This window comes from Rhinolophus sinicus, chromosome 7, assembly GCF_057876585.1.
Source record: "Rhinolophus sinicus isolate RSI-liver-muscle chromosome 7, RSI-T2T, whole genome shotgun sequence".
In the NCBI taxonomy this organism is placed as follows: domain Eukaryota; kingdom Metazoa; phylum Chordata; class Mammalia; order Chiroptera; family Rhinolophidae; genus Rhinolophus; species Rhinolophus sinicus.
Window position 1 is genome coordinate 8,944,843 of NC_142507.1, and position 23,008 is coordinate 8,967,850.

A 23,008-nucleotide genomic window follows, 5' to 3' on the forward strand; every position below is an offset into this window, starting at 1 on the left:
AAGGTTAATGTCTGTACATTAGATGGTTGGCTATTCGCAAAGTCCATTTAACATCGGACATAATCCACAGAATCAAACCATGGGCCATTGCTCTCAAACTGACCTTGGTCGTTTTTGCTCTCTGCTTTGCTCCAAATCCATTTTGTTTCCCAGACTCCTCCTTTTTTTCCTGGCACTTAGCTCTCTAGTTTATAACAGTTTCTTATAGATCTCAATTCTTGCTGTAAAGTTATAAAAAAGGGATAGGAAGTAAAGAAAGGGATGGAAGTGGGTGTTGGAACGAAGGCTTTGGGGGACAAGGGTGTATCTCATGTTGATGACTCACGTTAAAACATATTCATGTTTTCTTAGGTTTATTAATGCATTTCATTGCGCCAATAACATCTTCAAAGACTACCAAGCACGCTTTCAGGAAGACGTTTGGGCACATCCTGTGCTTAATGAATCCCGTTACAAAAATGCCTTGCTCGGTGTAATTAGCCTGGCTTTTTCTTCTGTGTTAAAATATAGAACAGACCACTGAGTTTTTTTTTTTGTTGTTGTTTTTTTAATTCCCTGCTGAACCAATTTTGGCATCCTGGTTTTCATTAAGTTTACACCTGATGATGTGTTATGAGTCATCCAGCAAGTTCAACCCGTTTTCCTGACGAAAAGGGAACGGGCAGTCCAGGGGCTCGCTTTGTTGAGTTCTTGGTCTTGCATTCCTAAAGCTATACTCTTACCCCCTGTATGTCCTCCATCATTGATCCCATTCACTCACGGAAATCCACGCAGTATTTCTGTGACATTTGCCCACGGTACCTCTAGAGGTGCTGATTTTTGTGAACACCTTTTCTATTTGCGTAGATACGTTTTTAAGGCTCTCAGCATGCTTGCTACTCTCTTGAGAACATTTCAGTTCTGTACGTATCAGTTCATCTTCCTGTGTTAATATCTTAATAGCGCTCTGGCGTATAAACTGACCTGAAAACCACTTTTTAGACACTAGCAACAGGGCAAAGATTTGAGCTGAGGGCTACCTCACTTTCACCTTATCTTACCCTGACTGGTGCCCATCTGAACGGGGTTTAAATCTCCACTTGGCCATTTTCTAGACGTGTGATTTGGCACAAGATACCTCATGCCTTTGTGTCTCCATGAAATGTATTTCAGAGGGTTCTCGTATCCAAACTGGCGATTGACCTGTATTATTCCATTGAAAGGTTTTGTCTCCCACTCAATAGTTCATTAAAATGGTCACCTTTCTCTACTCTTGCCACCCTTGTTGGAGGCTAACTGGTACTCTGAGGCAGTGGTTTGCAAAATATTTTTATGCCTCCCCCCGCCAGAATGTGAAAAAACTTTGTAACTCTTCTGAAAAAAACGTTGACATCTAAAATGTCTTGTCAGTGATACAATTTGACGATTTCTATTGTAGCACAGATATTGGTACTTAAAAGTCACACTATGATATTACTCTTTTTAATATATTCACTGAACTGCGAATACCACAGTGATTTTATAAACACTGTCACTTGATCAAAACAACATACACATATGAACAATTTAAATACCTAATTATTAAACATAAGACATACAATTATATTGGAAATGTATTTCAGTGTACCACATTCTAACCATGGTGCTTGTAGGCATTGAAGTAAATTCCAGGAAAGGAGCTTCTTTTTGGGGGGAATGGAGGTGAGTGGTTGCAGGTGTGGAAGAGTCTCAGAATTGGGCCAAAATGACACCTCAGTCCTGTCCTAGCGGCTACCTTCTTCCTCAGGTCACTTACTTTTTGTGTCCCATCTTTGTAAACTGGAGATAATACGAGGTCTGACAATTAAGTTCGTGAACTCATCCTAGAAAAAGTACTACATACCTCACTGCTGAATATCACTATGGTCACCTTTGAAGTACTCCCCTTGGGAAGCTACGCACTGATGCCAGCACCTAGCCCACCCTTCAAAGCAATTTTGGAACTCTTTTTCTGGAATGGTCATCAGAGCTGTTGTCGTATTACCCTTGATGTCCTGAATGTCATCAAAATGTCTTCCTTTCAATATTTCCTTTATCTTCAGGTAAAAAAATAAGTCATTGGGGGCTAGATCAGGTGAGTAGGGAGGGTGTTCCAATACAGTTATTTGTTTACTGGCTAAAAACTCCCTCACAGACAGTGCTGTGTGAGCTGGTGCGTTGTCGTGATGCAAGAGCCATGAATTGTTGGAGAAAAGTTCAGGTCGTCTAACTGTTTCATGCAGCCTTTTCAGCACTTCCAAATAGTAAACTTGGTTAACTGTTTGTCCAGTTGGTACAAATTCGTAATGAATAATCCCTCTGATATAAAAAAAAAGGTTAGCAACATCATTGCAACTGGCTCGCGAACCTCATTGTTAGAGCTCGCATGACACATGCCCTGTTTCCTGCCCAGAGTTATAGAATGGCTGACCTAAGACGAGGTAAAAGTGCTTTGGGTGAAGGAAAAGCAAAACACAATTGTTAATTACTGTTATTAGTTAAGGCGGGAAATGCCCTTCTGAAATGTTGGCCTCCGAGGCCTGGAATTTAAATTGCAGTTTGATAATTATAACGCTTGTTTAATCTGATCTGAATCTGATGTGTCCTGGTACCACTGTAGGCTTATTGGCATCCAAGATATTAAAATAAATTTAGTTTTCTAAAGAGAAAAATAAGGGTCATTTGGGGATCCTTGAAGTAATCTTAAAAATAAAATTAGAAGGATTTCTATAAGCTTAAATGATTCAGTGTTCACTCTCGTGGGAAGTTAGCTCTCAGCCCCCAGCGAGGCCCCGGAAACCAGGGAAGGCAAACCACCCACTCGTCCACCAGGAATGAATTTGTAAATCAAAGAGCCACACCCTGTGTGCACACAGCTAAGCAGCTTCTGGTTTTAAAGACTTTTCTTTCTAGGCTCTTAGATTAAATGAGGGAAAGAGGGAGAGAGAGAGAGAGAGGGAGGGAGGGAGAGAGAGAGAGAGAGAGAGAGAGAGAGAGAGAGAGAGAGAGAGAGAGAGAGAACTCTCTAAAGAGTAAACCAGGAAATAAACAAGTGAGGGAAGAAGGGAAAAGAAAAAAAATACAAGAAGGCAGCATGTTTGAAGTCTGCCCATCTTGATTCCATCAGTTAAATCCCCTGGAGAACACACAAAGTGAGCTGGGTGGGTTTGCCGTCCGGCCCTGGGTGTGTCTGGGTGAGGAGGTGGAGGTGAGGTGGGGCATGAGCTCTACTGACAGATCCCACATCTCAGCTGCGCTTTGAAGTTGACCTGACCGTCCTTTCATCGAGGCCTCAATATCGCAGTGGCTATAATTTAAACTTGAAACAGGAACAAAGTGTTTTTACTATTGAGTAAATCCTCTGTGAGAAGAGCTGATTCTCCCCATGCAGATGGCGTCTCTCTCTCTTCTTCTCTTCTTGGTGGTGAGTTTAGCTACCACATTTCACACACAAAGTTTGGAAATCCATCGGTCCATAGAACAAGTCAACAAAACATACACCAGGACTGATTATGGGGTCTAAACAACGATAGTAACCATTTCGGAAGTTTCCCTCCCTTCCACCCTTCCTTCTTTCTCTTTCCTTCTTGCTTCCTTCTCATTCTTTCTTCCTTCTTTTTTGTCTTGGAAAAATGATTTTTCATTCTTTGGCTTTCTTATAGAACTAATACAATGTCCCAGATGACATCTGTCAGGGGGAGGAGTAGACCAGACCAGTTCTATTTGGGCAGACTCTGTCATAGCTGCCGATGGGTTGCCCCGGGGCCAGGCGTCCATTCAGGGATGCTGAGCTTGGCCAGCGTAGCTGAGCTTCAAGAGGCACATGGGGTCACTTCAGGGTTGTGATTGGGACACTCACCATGAGGCATATCTGTTCCAGGGCTTCTTGCAATCCATTCTCTCTATATATTTAAACTCCCTAACATAACTCAGGTTATGCTCCCTCCAGGTTACGATCCATCAGTTGATCCTCTATCTTGTTAGATAAAGATCAGACTCCCTAACGCGGAGAGAGAGGTGAAGGCTGGAATCGATTTACAAAAAAAGAATAAGAATGAGAAATACTGAGAGCAACAATGAGTACCTGGGAACCTGGGTTCTGGTTTGGATTCTGCACGACCCTGTTGGTCTTGAAACTTCTCTCGCCTCAGGCACCTTGGTCTTGAAACTTCTCTTGCCTCCGGTACCTTGCTGAAAAAGTATATGGTTGGATAAGATGACCTCTAACTCTCCGGGCTTTAACATTCGGAGATTTCTCGGGTCTGTACCACTCATCTGAGGACAAGACATCCTTCCAGGGCTGGGGGTGGGATTTGGTTGGAGCAATTTGGGACCTTGTGTGCAAGGTCTTGACCAAATCTTAGTGGCACAGACAGCAAACAAAACCAATGTGCTCTTTCTGGTTAATGTGGCCACAATCAAATGGTTCTAGTGAAAATCAGGATTCTGAAACTGTTCTTCTGAAAGAATCACTCTGAAGCTTGCTTATGGCTATGTCCAGGTTTCAGGTCGTTGAGTATACGACGAGCGCTGAGAAAATTCAGTCCCAAACTAACTGCGAGAACTGTGTAAGTAAAAATAATGGGAAACGCACTACCAAGAGAAAATTCCAAGTTTCCATGGATGACTGGTCGCATCACAGCTCATAATAGTCATCTGTAGGGTAGATGAAACAGTGTGTCAACAATTCATTGGTTGGATGATTATAATGAGTCTTGTAAGTTGATGAAGAGGCTTGAATTGCCCTTTTTAAAGCGAATTTAGAAATACTTCATTCATTTGCACTGGACAGTGGCTGTCCCTCAGGTCAAAAGTGGCATCCATCACTTTAACATAATTGAGCCTCTAATAAATTCAAACCGATTCACAGCAGGAGACAGAGGCCAATGGCTAGATGGAAGATTGCTCAAAGACTCTGTCATCTGATAGGTACCCCCAATTAAACCTTCCATGTACTTTCCAGTTTGCCCCCATTGTGCTAGAATGCTTCTCTCTTCTGCAGGCCAGCCTTTTTCTCTCATCTTTGAACCCGCTAAGAAATTCTACCTTTACCAAAAATGCTGTCCTGTCTCCTTGCTGGATGGATAGGGTCTGATGACTACTGATTCCTAACGCTTAATTAATCACTCCATCTTCTATGCTTCCATATCATCTTATAAATACTATTATTATTAGAGTTCAAGTATTAGTTATGTCTAGCTGCCCCTCTGGATTGTATGTTTGTATCTCTCACATCTTAATAAATACGTAGAGAACAAGAATTGGAAGAAAGAAAGAAAAGAATTGTATTGATGACCAGGGTGGGGGATAGTTATCATCTCATAAGGATTTTTACTCCAATTTATTTCATAGCAGTTAAAATACTACACATTGACAAAGAAAATCTATTACAGCAGAATACAACATGGTTTGACTATTAATGGTCGAAACAGGAGAATGCTGTGTAGGAAATATTTATTTTGAACGATGGTGCTTAAGGAACAGAAAACAAACTCGTTTAAATAAAGGAGGGTGAGGAAGTGAGGACCTGAAGAGAGATCCTGAGTGATTTAAGACGTCGTTCATATCTCTGCAGGTCAGGGTATATTTCAAAGCACATGGCCTTCTTTTTCGAAAATGTGCCCATTCTTCTGTGTCTCCATCCTAGACAGGACCATTTACAGGCTGACAGGGTAGGGAGGAGGAGGAGTAGAAAAGACAATGAGACTAAAAGATGGCCTGCAGGGATCTGAGCAAGTTGGAAGAAGCAGAGAGAAGGAAATTGTTGTGGGTTGAATTGTGTCCTCCCCCAAATTCACGTTGAACTCCTGATCCCCAGAACCTCAGCAAATCGCCTTATTTGGAAATAAGGTTATTACAGATGTAATTCGTTAAAATGAGGTCATTAGGGTGGGCCCTGATCCAATATGACTGGTGTCCTCATAAAAAGGAAAATGTCGTGCTGACTCCTGCAGCACATACACTAAAATAAAAAGGGATAATTTGGACACAGAGACACGCATGCAGGGAAAACACTCTGTCAGCACGAAGACGGCTACAAGCCAAAGAGAGAGGCCTGGGACAGGTCCTTTCCCAAAGTCCTCGGAAGGCACCAACGTGCTGGCATCTTGGTTTCGGACTTGGGGTCTCCACAACTGAGATGATCCATTTCCGTTGTTGGAGCCACCCAGCTTGCAGTTCTTTGTTCCGGCAGCCCTAGGAAATTAATCTAGGAATGAAAGGGAATGTGTGACTACCTGCAAAAGAATCATTTCCTAATAAACAGAATAAACTGAACTGTGAAATACAGAGGGGTGACGATAGCTGGTGAAAGTTCTGAGAAGACAGGACATTAATCAGTTCCGGGATTCAGCCAGCAGATGGCGCTGTTGATTGAAACAGCTCTCAGGTGGGAGCAGGAACCGCGTGGGTCTTTCCCATTTGTCAGGTATTTGCAAGTGGAGTAAGTATCCAGGTGATGGTAATTGCTGGGCTTGCAGACTACTGCTAACTGTGGCCAGTACCCTCTGTGATTCTTGGAAGTCTGTGAAAAGGGGCTTGTGGGAAATATCTCCGGTGGTATTAATCTAGACAGGTGTGCAGTGCTGTAGGTGGGCATGGAATTTAAACTTTTGCTACATCTGACTGAAATGCAAACTCTTAGAGGGTCTGTGACTGTGGCTGTGCCTTTCTCTTTCATAGCATCTTACACAAAATTAGAAAATGGCTGTTCTTTGTTGTAATAATTTTATCTCCTTAAGCTTACTAGAAAGAGACATCCTTTTTAAAAAAAAAAAATTCACATTTTAAGCCAATAATACATACAAAGCCTGTATTGACATCTAATTCAATCTTTGAGGCATGTTTCCATTTACTTCTTAGAATATTTTTAACCAACATTTTAACTATATACCGGGGGTGCTTATAAAACTGTGTACAAGTGGACACTGGCCCACGTTGCTCAAGCAGTAGTTCGCTGTAATCAGAAGTGTCTGGACCCTGATGGGAACCACTCTGAGCACCTCTTGTAATTGCAGAAGTCAAACGTGACTTGTATTCATCTTTTGTTATCAGTATATACTGAGTATTACAATTTTAATACAGTTTTCCTTTCTAAAATGTATATATACGTTTTTGGCACCCTCTGTATATATATGAATATATATATATATATATGTGTATCTCCAAGAAATCACAATAAGTGTTTACAAAGCACTTTCCACAAGAGCTCCGTGGTGCTATCAAGGTAGATCTTACTATCCATGGTGTACAGATGAGTTTAAGCACAAGCAGAGAATAGCGAAAAAAACCTCCTAAAACCCGGTTTTTCTCATCCTCGATTCAATATTCTCTATCACAAATTAAATGTTTAAAAATTTAAAGACTCACTTGAAATGTAAATCAAAACCACGATGAAATAGCACTTCTTCACACTTGTTAAAATGCCAATTATCAAAAAGGAAATACATAATAAAAGTGTTGGCGAGGATGTGGAGAAAAGGGAACCCTTGTGCCTTGTTGGTGGGAATGTCAATTGGTGCAGCCACTATGGAAAACAGGATGGAGGTTCCTCAAGAAATTGAAGAGAACTACCACATAGTAGGTCCAATAGTTTTGCTTCTCGGTATTTATCCAAAGGAAATGAGAACACTAACTCGAAAAGATATCTGCACCCCTATGTTCATTGCAGCATTATTTACAATAGCCAAGACGTGGAAGCAATCTAAGTGTCCTTCGATAGCTGAATGGAGACAGAAGATGTGGCACCTATGTATACAATGGAATATTATTCAGCCATTAAAAAAGGGAAATCCTGCCGTTTGTGACAACATGGGTGGACCGAGAGGGCATTATGCCAAGTGAAATAAGTTGGACAAAGACAAATATTGCATGATCTCGGTTATATGTAGAATCTAGAAGAAGGAGGAGGAAAAGGAGAAAAAGAAAAGAGGAAAGAAAAAAGAAAACAAAAGAAAAGAAAAACTGAACTCATAGATACAGAGAACAGTTGCCAGAGGCAGACGGTGGGAGGTGGGTGAAATGGGTGAAGGTGGGCAAAAGGTACAAATTTCCAGTTATAACATAAAAAGTCATGTAAATAACAGATTTAATATACAACATAGTGATTATAGTTAATAATATTGGATTGTCTATTTGAAAGTTGCTAAGAGAGTAACCCCTAAAAGTTCTCATCATAAGGAAAAAAAAACTTGTAACTGAAAAAAAGAATTTAAGGAACTGACAATAGAAAATGATCCCACATGGTTTAATGTCTTCAGTTTTTTTAGTGGCCGAACTATGTGCTATTTGTCAAGATACCTATCATAAAGAGCCTATGAAATTTTAATAGAAATAAAAAAAAAAAAAAAGAAATTTTAATAGAAATCCAGTTGTTGATTACATAATTAGTTCTCCGAGTAGAAAAAAATTAGACTCTTGAAATTGCACAGAATGGGTTTGAATATCTCTAGTTTGGGCAAGTTATTTAACGTCATCACACTTCGATATCCTCAACTGAAAAAAATAAATGGTAATACTTGCCTCATCAGGGTCAACAAAATAAGATACATTAAGTATTTAATATGGTCCCTGGTACCAAACAGGCCTTTATAAATGGTAGCTCCTTTATGCCCTGTAAATAAGCCAGAATCTGCAGGCTTAGCGTGCAAAAAACATGTTTTCTCCCAAGCAAAAGTCTAGGATCAAGGTCAAAGTCATAATACGCAGCCGTGGACTGCTTTCACACCCACACAAGGCTGCCAGGCTCGCCAGCGCGTGCACTCCCTTCCCACTTACTTCTTAGAACTAAATGGAGTAGGAACATTCTTCTCCCTCGAAGGGGCTCATTTCTCTCTGGCTTGTTGTGTGGCAGGCACTTCGTAGGGTTTTGTGCCCTTCGCGGGCTTAGTGGGAGTTTTGCATGTAGGAAGAAAGAACAATTTGCTCTAAAGATCCCTGCTGCGGAGTAGAGAAGGTTGTTTTACCGTAAAAGGAGCAAATTACATGACTTCGTTAATGTCATCCAGATGATTTTCTCCTTTTCATTTTTTAAGCTCTGCTTACAATTCCACAACATTTCCTAGCAGCGCAGGCTTCACTTGGCAGTATCCATAGCTTCGGCCTTCGTAAACAATGTTTGCAGGGCATGGGTTTGCTGGCTGCCCCTTTTTTAATTTCAAAATTCCATTTTATATGAACCCCTTACATATAGATGGATACTATGTAATTTACAAAGTGTTTAATGTATATTAGTTCATAGAGTGCTAGCGCTGGATGTATTGACTAGAGGTCAGCCAGACATGTGCTATAAAGGGCCAAGTAGTAAATGGTCTAGGCTTTGCAGACCGTATAGTTTTTATCTGTTGCAACTACTCAACTCTGTGCTTGTAGAGTGAAAACAGCCATAGACAATACGTTAAAAAAAAAAGGGGGGGCATGACTGTGTTCCAATAAAATTTTATTTACGGACACTGAAATTTGAATTTCATTTAATTTCCACATGACACACAAGAATCTTAAAAAAAAAAATGTTCCCTTAGCTCACAGTCGATACAAAAATAGGCACAATTTGTCTATCCCTAAACTAGAAGATTATAGTCAGAGAACAAGTGTTGGATTTGCTGGAGACCTTACAGAGCTTTAGAAGGCCTTCCGTTTTATAGCTGAAATTCTGGAACACAGCGAAATTTAAATGCTTTCCTCAGCTGGTGAGTTATGGAGGCAAAACCATATTTTCCATCAGATTTTTATAAACCATGTCATTCTTCAGTAATGACCATGACTGATACGCGTCCAGGCAAGCATTACGGTGAACTTATAATTAATCTGTGGACATAAATGTCGGTCTCCAGATTAGCTCTTCTGATCTCAACTTGGAGAGACTTGGACTCTGCAAAATGACTTCCTCAACTGTGTTACTTGCAGCCTACCATTGGGGTCAAATAAAGTGTGTGAGACCTCTCTCATGACTTATATACTGCTACTTAAGTTGAATATTAGAAATTTTGAGCTGAAAGGGCCCTGGGAGATTTTCTTGGCTCACACCTTCAAATTATATGGGAGCAACTGAGGTCCAAAGAGCCTACGTGAACTGCCCACCGTCAACAATTGGCAGGACCTAGAAGCCAGGTCTCTGGACACCCCATGCAGCACTATTTTAATTATACCATATAGCCTGACACAATGGTTTATGGAAAGGAATTTTATTACTCGTAATTAAAGCATGTCTTTTGTATTCAAGTCCAGAGAACAAATATAATAATGACCCTTAATTACCAACTCGTTCTTCTATTAATATATCAGGAGCTGTACTAGACACACAAGCATTATTTAATCCTTTCCTTCTTTATCTCCATTTCACAGATCAGGAAACTGAGGCTTGAGGAGCTTATCATACCTATTTCATGTTACATCGCTAGTAAGTGATAGAGCCCCAGTTCAAATCTGCTTTTCTCTTTAAAACCTGAGCGCTTCACTTTCTGTGTCACCTCTGTTGGGTGCTTTTGTTTTAAGCCCCAGAAACGACAACAAAATGGTGTAAATTATAGGAAGGATGTATTGGGGGCTGGGGCATGAAGAGGGGAAGTGTGGCTTGCAGTGTCATTCAGTCCAAGCCCTGAGATCCCGGGCTCTGACTTCCTGGCTTGATCTGCCTGGTCTCACGCTGGCTTCACATTGCCCCCCGTGGCCTCATTCACACCCAGGAAAGGCCAAGGTGAAAGTGAATCATCGGTCGAGCGAACGTCCTGATCCTGCGGTTCTGCTTGGACCAATCTCTGCACTAGTCCATACGCTGAGGACAGGATTAATCCTCAGAACCCATCCGTAGAACCAGGAGGGAAGCTCATGCACCCAAGATGAGCTGCTGTCACATGATAGAGAGAAGGGGTGCTCCTTCTGGAAAGGAAAACCTGGAGGCTGTTAGAAAAAGAAGGGAAGAATGAATATTTTACAGGCAACCAACGCATTTACTTAACCATCTCCGTATCCTCTCCCCAGGTATGTAATCCGTAGGGTCAAAGATACACAACTGGCAGCATAAACTTCCGTGGAGGTGTCCTGGACCTCTTGTTTGTTTTAAGGTGGTAAGGGGAGAAATCCTCAAGGTACATTACGTACACCAATCGTCAACAAGCATTTTTGGATTCTTGCCTGAACTTTAGGCATCATTAAATGAATAGGTATCAGCCTGTCAAGGCAGGACCTTCCCAAAAGGTATGCGAGCTTTTCCTGGGGGCTCAGACTGCACTTTCCAGGGAGAAAGTAAAGGGACTAATAGTGAACCAATCCTAGCCTTTATAACTCAAATTCAATCCTCTGTTGTCTGCCCAGCTCCGGGGTCGGTATCTCAGACACCCCCACCACCCTCTTTTAGAATAAGACCTATCACAACATGTTGCCAAGACTGTCACATGTCTAGCATCTCCACGAGGCAAAAGTCTCCTTAGGGAAGGACCGTTTGTCACCCATCTTTGGGGCCCTCAGCCTGGAGTAGCATGTCGCCTACAGAAAGCAAATGACTGAAACCGAATGAACAGTGCCAGCTCTGAAATGAGGGCTGGAGCCCCTGGAATACTGGGGAGTCCAGTGAGCTCCTCTGAGCCTCCTCTCCCACCAAATGAAAAAACTAACGGTGTCTCATATAAAATGTAAAGTGAAGAAAGTGTGACCTCTTCCATTTTTCGTTTTTTTCTAAGATGCACGTTTTCTCATACGTCACCATCTCAGAAACTGAGATCCAGTCTTACAAGGCACTGAATGTCTGTGTGCCCCCCCCAGATTCGTATGTTGAAACCTAACCCCCAAAGTGATGGGATTAGAAGTTGGGGCCTTTGAAAGGTTCTTAGGTCATGAGAGTGCAGCCCTCACGGTGAGACGCGTGCTCTGATAAAAGAGACCCCACAGAACTCCCCAGCCCTTTGCCACGTGAAGTTGGAGCCAGAAGGCACTGTCTGTGAACAGAAAGCCGGCCTTCATCAGACACCGAATGTGCTGGCACCTGGATCTTGGACTTCCCAGCCTCCAAACATGTGAGAAAAAAGCCACCCAGTTTATGGCATTTTGTTATAGTGGCCTGAAACACTAAAACCATCCTGTAATCCACGTGTAAGTACATACCATACTTTAATTGATCGTGTTTTGTCTTATGTCTTATGTACTGTATCTTAATATTCCATAAAATAATGGTGACTCTTACAATCAAAGGTGTCTGATAACAAAATACGATGTTATGGATATCCATGCAGTACTCTGCCTCTGACACATGTTCCAAACCTGCCTAAGAATCAACTAGTCTATTTGTCAGTCTCACGAGAGTCCTTTTACATCCCTCACCGCGTCCTGGGTCCCTCCCTATATTTTAAATGTATCCAAACCTTTTTGAAAATGATTTCTATTTAGTACAGCGTTTAATCTTACTTGTCTTTACTTTCCATTGCCATCTCACCACCACAACCACCGTGCTTGAAAGATGAACTTGGAACCATTGTGGAAAGAATAACTTTAGTTCTAGTCTCGTTTTGCCACTAATTACCTACACGTCTAGTTTCTGTCATCTGCAAAGTAGAGGTGCCAATATTTTCTTCACAGTTATGTGCTGTCCAATGAGATCACATGTGTGGATGTCCTTTAAAATGACTGCATTCTGGAATCTGATAAGCAGAAAGGCCTCCGCTCCCCTCTGTAATTTTACCAGTCTTGGACAGCTTCCAAAGGCTTCAGAAGAAAGGGTGTCTTTTAAGGTGCATTTGATTACTTCCTATAGTCACCCCCATGATCGCTGGGATGACTTCTGTTCTCGAAAGATCTACAAGACACGGCAAACAAAGTGACTAATTGTTACATTGACTGCACCCAATTTCCAGTAAGAATGTGAACTCCATGGCTTTAAATGTCAGGGTCCCCCTGATTTTGCCTGTCAGGCCGGAAATGCTTATTTGCAAGGACCACTAGGGGAGCCTTGTCTTGAGGTTTTTAAGACAGTGCAGGCTTTAACTTGAGATGAGTTGCTTTCAATGTGACTTACCAGAGACAAGCTCCATGCTATGTTTGGCATTAAAGAAGTCATCGTTTATTTGTGGTTTTATTTGTTCTTTTTAACTTTGTGTTTTCCCTGCCTTTGCACACTATTGAAACTTAGTCTGTCTTTCACTTGCTTGTAGGCTTAAATTATGGAGTAGGAGTGGGGTGGACATTATGACACTAATAGTTATTTTGCACCCACTGTGTGCTCAATTTACACACATTGTCTGGTTTCTCTAGACATCTCACAGCACTCTGAAAGGGTTTAGTGTTCTGTGTTTGAGCTGAGGACACTGAAGTGATTTGTCCGAGAACATGGAATCAGAACTGGACGCAAGCCTCCTGAGCACAGACCCCCAACTTTTGTTTTTGATTTTTGGTTTCGATTTTGTCTGGGGATAAGGAAGAAAGGAGTGAAAAAAAATTGGTATTTGAGCAAGCATTTGGCATGCTTTTTTACATTTTCTAGACGGGAGGTCATCTTCTTCCATTTTCTGTATGTCTTCCTTTTTTTTTTTTTTTTATTCCTGAAAATGAGCTTGCCAGTGAATCATTTTCCTTCACATTTTTTTTTTTTTTCTGGAACAATTCCGGATTCTTATGGCATTACAGAATAAGTCTAGCTAAAGATATTCCGTAAAGCAGATAGCCTTAGGGAAGAAGTGAGGGATAAATTACATGAATGAGTTAGTACAAAGCTGCTAATAAAACCTACAACACAGGTAAAAGGCAGAGGTATAATTTGCGGAGAGAGGTATTTAGTACCAACTACCAAGAACTAAAAATATAAAAAATAAAGAAGTATATGATTTTTATTTAAATTGCAAAAAGTAAGAGAGACTTATCTAAAAAGGAAAACAAAAATAAACGGCCAACCCTAAAATTTATTTGCATAAATAATCACAAAGAAAGAATTTCTCTGTAACATTAAAGTGCATTTTCTTTGGACAATGAAAAACGATTACTTTTTTACATTGGTCTAACTTTATCTGTGATTAGCGTTTATGAGATACAATTCTTATAATGCATCATCATATCTTTTTCATTTCACAACTGTTTTTGCTTATTCTTTTATGTTTGATTATTGTTTTACTACGTTTGTAGTAAAGTTATTTTATTATTGTTATTTTTTACTTTTGTTACTTTTCTCTCTAAAGAATAAAGGAAGTTCATCTTTGAGAAGTCTTTGTACGAGAAAAGAAAAAAACCCTAGTCTTTAATCAGATTCCTTAGATCCACAGATACAGGAAATTTTATATTCCTGGTTTCTCGCAAAAACCATAATAGTTTAAGTGATTTAGAGCATAAATTTAAATTAAACTTCCAGGATTCTTTTTGGTTAACAAAAAGAGGTGCAGAGAATATACTTGGAGAGAAAGGTGGAAGAAAATGTATATACAAACTTAGGCAAGCATGTTTTAAAAGCAGAGGTTATTCCTAAGACATCCTTTATATTTTATGTCTCCTTTCCTTAACATTCGTCAATTGCCTCTTCAGTGAAGCAAAGTGTTGTTTTCCCAGAGCAGGAAAATCCCATTATAAAATGCGGCAGAGAGGATGCTTCTTTGGTCATATCGCCTCGATTTTGAGGGGCCCCTGTGGCCGTGGGGACGGTACCCGGTAGTAAATAGAGCACGGGCGTCCCTGGGCGAAGTCAGGGTGACCCGCGCGCAGTGCGTTGCTGGGACCCACTTGCTGCATGTGAAGCACTCTTCGTCCCCTGGCTTGACAGTGACAATGCCCACTTGCTAGCATGTCCCCAGACGTTAGGAAGCTGAGTTTGGGGACAGGAAAGGTGGCTGCCCTGGCCAGGCTGCTGGGCCGCTGGGATCCGGGGCACCTGCTTCTCCGCTGGCCCCCTGGCGGTCCCCGCGGGGAAGAGGTGGCGCCCCGAGCGCGGATCGCGGGGCGCCCGGGAGAGCGAGCTCCCCACCTGGGCCGGGGCAGCCGCAGCACCCGCCCCGCTGGGAGGGGCGGCGCGGGGGGGCGGGGGCCGCGCGCGGAGCAGAGCAGGGCCGGGCCCCGCTGAGAGCCACCCGCCGCTTCCCGGCTGCCGCTGTCGGAGGCGCACAGAACCGGTTCCCAAGGTCTGCGGCGTCGGCGGCGCCGCGGGAGCGCTGGTCATGAGGACCCTGTGGCTGGCGCTGTGCGCGCTGGCGCGGCTGTGGCCCGGCGCCCTGGCAGGCTGCGCTGAGGCTGGGCGCTGCTGCCCCGGCCGGGACCCCGCCTGCTTTGCCCGAGGCTGGAGGCTGGACAGGGTCTACGGGACGTGCTTCTGTGACCAAGCCTGCCTCCTCACCGGGGACTGCTGCTTCGACTACACCAGGGCGTGTCCAGGTGGGTGGCGGGGCCGGGGGGGGGGGGGAGGGAGGGCACCGGCCGTTAGCCTGCAGCCAAGGGACAGAGTCCCACACCAAGGACCAGGCATCCTCCAGCCCCTTCCGTCGTGGTGGGGCCGGTCTCTCAATCCCGGTCCACCCCTTCCATCCAGGTACACCAGCTCCATCTGTCCAGGGTCTTCCAGCTCCCTCCGTCTGTGGGCACCCCAGACTCTATCCTAGGCCTCTCCAGCCCCCTTCCATCTACACATCCCTCTCCAAAGCATCCCTCCCACCAGAGCCTGGATGGAAAGTGCTGGAGCACTTTCTGGAGGGGTGCAGGTCACTTCTGCTGGATGAATTCGTCCTCTCAGGAACTCAAGCCCGATAGGGCCACCTCCCGCCCGGAGAGACGGCGCTGACAGGCTCCAGGACCCGCCCCTGGGTCAGGCTCCACTACTTCTATCCTGTTAATCCTCAGGGATCTTAAGGGCTCTGTGAAGGGTGACGAGAGAAGGAATGTGTAATGATCCCACTTTGTGCCAAGGGCTTGCTCCGGGGGCAGGGATGGGGGGGCGGGGAGTTCAAGTTCTTGGAGGAGCATGATTGCCCTTGACTCCAGACTCCAGCCTGTGGATAGAGCCCCTTCCTCACAAAAAAGTGTTCCCTCTGTCCTTTGAATTCAGTTTTATCTATATAGCTTGATAACGATTTTTATCTCAGGGATCTTACTGTGTTGTAATCTTGCTGGTTTCCCTTTAGGGTCAGTCTTTTTCATCCTTAAATTTCCCACAGTATCACAGCCCCTGGTATAGGCTCAATAAATGATGATTTAATTACATTAAAAGGGAAAGGAAGAAATGGTGAGGGTAGTTCTGAAGAACGAGGTGCATCTGAGAGAAGCCAGCTCCACCCTTAATCGCATCACCCCCAACGCCACGCAGTTGTTAGGGTTTGACCTGAAGGATCTCGGTGTGGGATCCTCACATCTTCCCGGGAGAGTAACCAGCAGGGCTGGGGGCCTGGTAGAGGGCAGTTCCCCTCCTGCCTCTGTTCTGCGGGAAGAGGCCACGAGCCCACGGCAGGATGGTCAGCCAGGCCCGCTGCTGAAAGAACACAGTTGAAACACATTAAGATTTTTTTGACCCTGATGGAAAGTTGATGATTTACCTATGAATATTGATTTTCTTTTTGATAAACTTCTTTCACTTTCCTGCTCCAAGGCCAGGAGCTTTTACTACTAAAGTAAGGTGAAGAGTCAGTTAGGAAATGCAGTGCCCTCGGGCCAGCTGTCCTCAGCCCCCTCCTCAGGTAGGTACCCCAAACAGGAAAACCCCTGTTTTCCTTAGTTACCTGGGTCACTCAGGTACACCCTATCCACTGTGGTAGCCTCTCTCACTCAACCCTCCCCTGCGAGGGATTTACCTACATGTTAAAGGTAAATACAGAATTCCCCTAGTTCAGATAATGTCCCCCAGACAATGGCAAGCACAGTGACACAGAAATGGTGAAGGCATAGTCTCTGCCCCTGAGAAGTTCATAGTCACACATGCAAAACCATTTGCAGCACGCTTAGTGCCAAAACAAAGGACCTGGGATGCTAGAGAGGAAACACTCAGAAGACCAGAGGAAGGGATGGGTAGTCTAGTCCCAGAGAATGAGCCAGAGGTCTCTAGAAGGGGAAAGGAATTCTAGGAGGAAAGCATCACTGGTTGTGGGTGTCAGCCTTTTGTGCCAGGTACTAGGCTAGGCCCTAAGGTAAGCTGGAGAACAGGATAGTGAATATAGCTAGATATGGAGCGATTCTAGCACAGACAAGGTGAGCAAGCTGAGAAAAACTGGCTTTCTAGTGAGGCCTAACAGTGTTAGGAGTTGCAGAATCATCCAAGTCTTGATTTGGTCAAAAATACATCCCTTCTTTTCAGTCCAGGAGGTAGACATATTAAAACAAAGAGCCTGTCGTTTTGGAGTGGGGATTTATTGGGTAAGGGATAGCAGAAGATGGGAGATGACCTTACCATCTCTGGAAAGACTGAGAAAGAAATCTAGCTTAGCAGAAGAAAACGGCGGGACCGAAAAGACTCCTTGTTGGTAAATTCTCTGCACCTAGCGTGTTTTGTTTTTTGGAAGGGAGGAAGAAAATAGAGACGGTTGGAAGCTGGCCACTTTGGGCAGACTGAGCCTGCTGGTACCTCAGAGTTGAGAGTGAGTGAAGGTCAGGTTGGCGCTGAGGTGCTCTGCGTCCTCAGCCCTGGATGACTGTCACAAATGAGCTGACTTTGGGGCTTGGGGGAGGTCGGGTTTGCCTGTGTTAGCATTTTACAGGAACTGAGGCTGCCAGGGGGCTTTCCCATTACTAAGTGACCATGAATAGGCCGTGGAGTGAGCGCTGAACCCACGGCTGCCTGATTTTAAGCTGCCATCAGCCACATCTGTTTGTGCTAATGCAGGGTTATGATTTATTTCCAGCTAAATCAAGGCTCGGCAGCACGGATACCCCATTCCGCCTCTTAGACTCTCATCTCCTCCTTACCCAATGCTGTGTTATCCATTGATGCTGCCCGAAGCCTTTTTGGCTGAAGTGACATTAAATGTGAACAGAAAATGGAACTGTGTCAGAACTAAACATGCCTTACTTCTGTTCCTTCTGATTTTTTCATCTTGATAAGTGCATTTTTTTGGGGGGTGTGGCTAAAAGATAAAATACTAGCATTTCTTTTTCTAAATAGAAAGTTATTTTTCACTCACTCAGAATAAAAATATATTAGTGGATCTATAGAATTACTAAGCTGCCATTAAAAAAAAAATCTGTTCTGAAACTAATTATCTCAGAAATTCTCATTATGATGATGGCATGGGTTTCAGTACCAATTATGTATTTTCATACATCCTCCCCCACCCCCCAAAAAGAATAGAAAATTCACCATTGGCCTGGTCAGGGGTTGGGGGGGAAGGGGCGAAGCAGAGGGGGGACAGATCCAAGTGACCCGCCCTGGGAGAACTTCTTGGAAAACCCGCTTATCAGGCACAGGCGTCCCCGTCTCAGCTGGGTTCCTGGAGTCTGCGTTCTAAGCTCATAGAAACAGTAGTTTGCATTAGATCTTGGATGAACACCATAAGGGAAGAGCAATCATTAACCCAAGTGGAGAGGGACCAAAACTGAGTAGCCTAGATGGGTCAGTCTCTTCTAGATTTATGCGGCATTTAGGAAACCAACTGGCCAAAATCTCTGATGTCATATCTGGAGGAAGAAGGGGCACCATCCTTAAAAATATGGGCTCCAAAACTCACCCAAGGGAATGATGTCCCAATCTATAAAGATTTAGAAAATGGAGGCTTTACTGGAGCCGGAGTGACTGAGAGACCGCATGTGGCTTCCCCTGCCTCTGTCTCTGCAGAAAAAAACGAGCAAGGCCTGGCACCAGGATTCATCATGCAGAACTTGGCTGCAGCCCTGGGTGTGCAGTCAAGGAGGGTAGAGTTGCCAAGGCTTCCCCAGCACTGGCTCCAGGCCAGGCCCTCTCACAGGCACCTCACAGCTCTAAACTTACTTTTGTCTCACAACCTGCCGAGGTTACAGGCATACCTCAGCGGTACAGCGGGTTTAGGTCCAGACCACCGCAATAAAGCGAGTATCGCAATCGAGCAAGTCATAATCTTTTTGCTGGTGGAGGGTCTTGCCTTCAATACGTGAAAAAAAAAAAAAAAAAAAAAAAAAAAAAAAAAAGCAACAACTGTGAAGCACAGGAAAGTGAAATGCAATAAAATGAGGTGTGACACCAGGTGGTTAGAGATTAGGTAATTTGTCCAAAGTCACACCACTAAGTGAAGACGCGAGATTTGAACCCAGGATTTGAACCCAGATCCATAGCTCACATGGTTAAACATTATGTTTGTATTGCCTCAGAGAAATGAGGCTTTATGAGAAGCTGTGTACTTTGCAGGGTAGACCCCAGATAAACACTGGCAGAGTGGATGAGTCTTCCATGGCTGTGTGCTCAGGGGCAAAATGTGTCCTGTTCCTCTTTGCAGTCCCCTGATGGCTACTGTGGTGTCACTTGATAACGTTTGTCAAAACAACGTGAGCAGTCATTCCACCGAGGGGCTGCTCTCTGTGGTGTCAGAGGGCACTGCCAGCTGGGGTGTTTCCACATGTCCTTTTAAAAATAACATTTTCCTGCCTTGACTACAAAAGCTATGCTGCAGAATATTTGGAAAATATAGAGAGCCACAAAAGAAAAAAACAACAAAAACCCACCTGGAAACTTACTGTCCAGAAAAAGCATCATTATCTTTTTGATTTCCATCTCCTTTCTTTCCTGGGTTTCTATGGTGTGTAAAATTCCATTTTTCTAATGAGGTAGCACATTTAATTGTCTTGCTAGCATTTCATGCAGCTTGTCCAGTTAATGTCTTGAAAGAAAAACAAAACAAAACAAAACAAACCCTACTGGGGGCCAGATAACATGGTTTCTGCAAGAGGAAAAAAATACTTGGTCATTTTATTAGAGGCTTTCTCAGGGGGTCAATAGGCACTTGGGCAACATAGTCTTGTTTGACTTTTAGAGGCGTTTTGGCAAGGTTCAAAAGGCGGATAATATACATTTGAAATTGTGAGATGCGTGTGCGTGTGGATAAAGGGGCTTTCTTTTCCTTCCATGGAACGTCAGAAAGCAACAGCCCTGTGTAAATAATCCTGCTGTGAGTAAAGTGTAAAAAGAATATTTCCTTAGGAATGATTAGGAATATCTGAACTTGACAGTGTAAGGGAGAAGGCACTGGATCGTGGGTGGCCTTAAACTTGGAGGCAGCAGACAGCCATGCAGGCAGGGTCAGATACAACTGGGAATGCTTGAGAGTCTGTGCTCAACCGAGGAGAGGCCACATGAGAATAAAAGCAAGGCCCTCCATTAGGGAGAAGTAATCCAAACTCTATTTCTGGTGTCAGCTGTTTGTTGTGGTGTGTGTGTGTTTGTGTGTGTGTGTGTGTGTGTGTGTGTACGCATGCTTATATTTGGCACCATCCAGAAAAGCACTAGAAAACCATTTTTAAAAATTACCCTTTGGTACCTAAAGACTGAGACTAGTGTGTGTGGTTCTGGCTGCCACAACACACCAAGGCTGAGTCCAGGGGTCATTCTGAGAGGGGAAGTGTCTATAGAAAGATGGATCCAAAAGCTGGAGTATTCAACCTGAAAAGTCTGTGCTGGAGGAAAGGGGACCTCCTGAAACAGTAAGTTCCTGAGTGGCACAGATAAGATCAACAGAGATATGTTTTTGCACCAGATTCTGAAATTCTTGTGTGAGGGAAATTTGGCTCAAATAAAAGGAAATACCATTTCACGCTGCAGATGGTGACATGAAAGAAGCTTGTTGCATTCGAGATGTGGTACTAGCAGGAGACATAAATGGACTTGTGCCTGTCAAGAGCAGCCAGATCTACCTAATCTGAAGGCACAGACCCTTTGGGGCCGCCATTGCAAGGAGGGTGCAGACAGCTCTGGGCCAGGCTAAGAATTCCCTCGTGTTGGCTACGGGAGCTTCTAGTTTCACCGGCTTTTCTTCCCACTCTGGAGCTTCCGTCAGTGCTTTGGCTTCTAACTCATGAGATAAGCAGACCAGAGTCTGCTTCAATGTAGAACATTATTTACGAAGGAGGAAGAGCTTGCCCAATGCCATTTTATTCATTCATTCAACAAATATTTTGTGAGCATCTACCAAGTGCCAAGCACTAGGTATGAAATGAAAAACTCAGCAACAATAAACAAAACAAAACAAAAAAAAAAGGAATTATGAATCATGGAGTTGCTAGAAGGCAAAGAACACTGAGGTCTGAGAGGAAATAATTTTGAGGGGTGTGTAAAGGGATGCTGGGAGACAGCTTAGCTAAGCTGGCCAGAGAAGGACTCTCTGAGGAGAAAATAATTCATCTGGGACCTAAAGGATGGGTCGAACCCAGCCATGCCCAGTGTGGGAGGAACTGGCAGAGCGAACATACAACAAAGGAGAGGGTGAAAGAATTTGGGTGTTTTCAAGAGGTCAGGAAGCCAGCATGGCTGGAGCTTGGCACAGAGGTAGTGGGGTGACGGTTCCAGGTGGGAGTGGACGGGCCGGCCCAGGCCAGTCACACACGGCAGGGAGTTTGAGTTTCATTCCAAATTCAGTGGCAAACCACTGAGGGAATTTCAAAGGCCATTTATTAAAAAAGAAAATAAAGTCAGTGGCACATCTTTTCAGGTAATTGTATGTGGCTGGCTGTAACTAGATACCCTGTTAGAGCAGGCAAACATATACCCTACTCTTGTGTTGTGTAAATTCGTTCCTGAAATGTGCAACTTACTTTCCTATTCTGGACCTTTCTTCCTGTGGCTGTGGTAGGGCCATCTATCACAGAAAGCTCGTGAGGACAGGGAACTAGCTAGCATAGCAGGAAGGACTCGATAATTCCTCACACTCTAGATTATCTCACTTCCCGCTGAGCTGGGAGCCAGAGGTGCCCACTGGGCCTGAAGTAGGAACTTGGGTGTCTGCTTCATATCCCTGGTCTCTATTCCATGTTTCCTTCCTGCCTGTGCTTCCATTCTCTCGTTACGCTTCTTGGGATCACCTCTCAAATAAATTACTTGCATTCAGCTCTGTGTCTCAGAATTTGCTTCTGGGGAAACTCAACCGGAACGTGACATTGTGTTGAAACAAACATGAAGAAGAGAAAAAAGGGCTTGCCGAGCTTCCTGGCACCCATGAAATCTAGGCTTCTGTCGCCTCCAGTAAGTGGGATGATGTCATCATGTCCTAACTCTCCAGACATCGGGAAGCTGTGACAAGCTGGGAGTCCAAGGTGATCACTCTGCTCACTAGATAACCATCTGTCAGGCCCCAGAACAGCAAGTGGAATGTGAAATTGAGAAAGTCAGATTTTAAGAAAGAATATTTTGGTGTGCTGTATGTCGATGTAAATTAGATAAGCTTCGTGGGAAGGGAACAAGAATACTCATGGAATAGTTCAAAAGGAAATCAGTGTCATGCAGCTGTCAGATAGGACTTGTAATAAATCTGTCAGAAGTTTCCCTACTTCCCCTAAGCTCCGTGACCAAAGATTGCATGTGACCTACGATGATTTACAATCTAAATCATCAAAAACTCACATTCGTCAAGAATAGATTTGTTTCCCACAGAATAGGAATACCTCAGATTAATCTTCCAACTCAAAATATTTTGTGGAACACCTTTTGCCTCTCCATGAACCCTGTATTTCCATGTGAACTTGGTCTTTCCTTCTGACTTACCATGCAGACATTGAGATGGTATTCTTCGGGGCCCCAGAGCGTTCTGACTCTCTTGATGAGACTATTAAAGTCATGCATCGTGAAAACGGGACGTAGCTTTTTGCCAGGGACAAACTTGAACCAAATGGGAACAACAGCTGATCCAATGATCCTGTGATTTGAGAATTTGCACGGTGCATGCAACCAAATAAAAGAAACACACATTGGACAGGCACAAATGTTGAAGTACTGGGAGACTAAATTCAGAAAACTGTCCCCGATGTCATCTTTTACCACATGGATAGAGTGTAACTCAACGTCATATTACTGAATTCTGAGTTAGCACCGTGGCACATTTCATTTTATTGTGATGCCCAATGTTAATCCTTGAAACAAGTGTATTTTTTAAAAAAGTGTATTCTTAAGTGT

At 43.7% G+C, this 23,008-nt stretch overlaps 1 protein-coding gene across 2 annotated transcripts in view; it reads left to right on the forward strand.

The window, feature by feature from the left end:
• Window positions 1-14,943: 14,943 nt before the first annotated feature.
• The window catches only part of SBSPON (somatomedin B and thrombospondin type 1 domain containing), a 34,574-nt gene continuing 26,509 nt past the window's right edge, over window positions 14,944-23,008 (forward strand). Inside the window, exon 1 of one of the 2 annotated variants that reach the window (XM_074319301.2) lies at window positions 14,944-15,333. In XM_074319301.2, the coding sequence (XP_074175402.1) occupies window positions 15,120-15,333 (214 nt within the window). In that variant the 5' untranslated portion in view covers window positions 14,944-15,119. The remainder of the gene's footprint in view (window positions 15,334-23,008) is intronic. The other variant, XM_074319300.2, reaches the window with a different exon arrangement.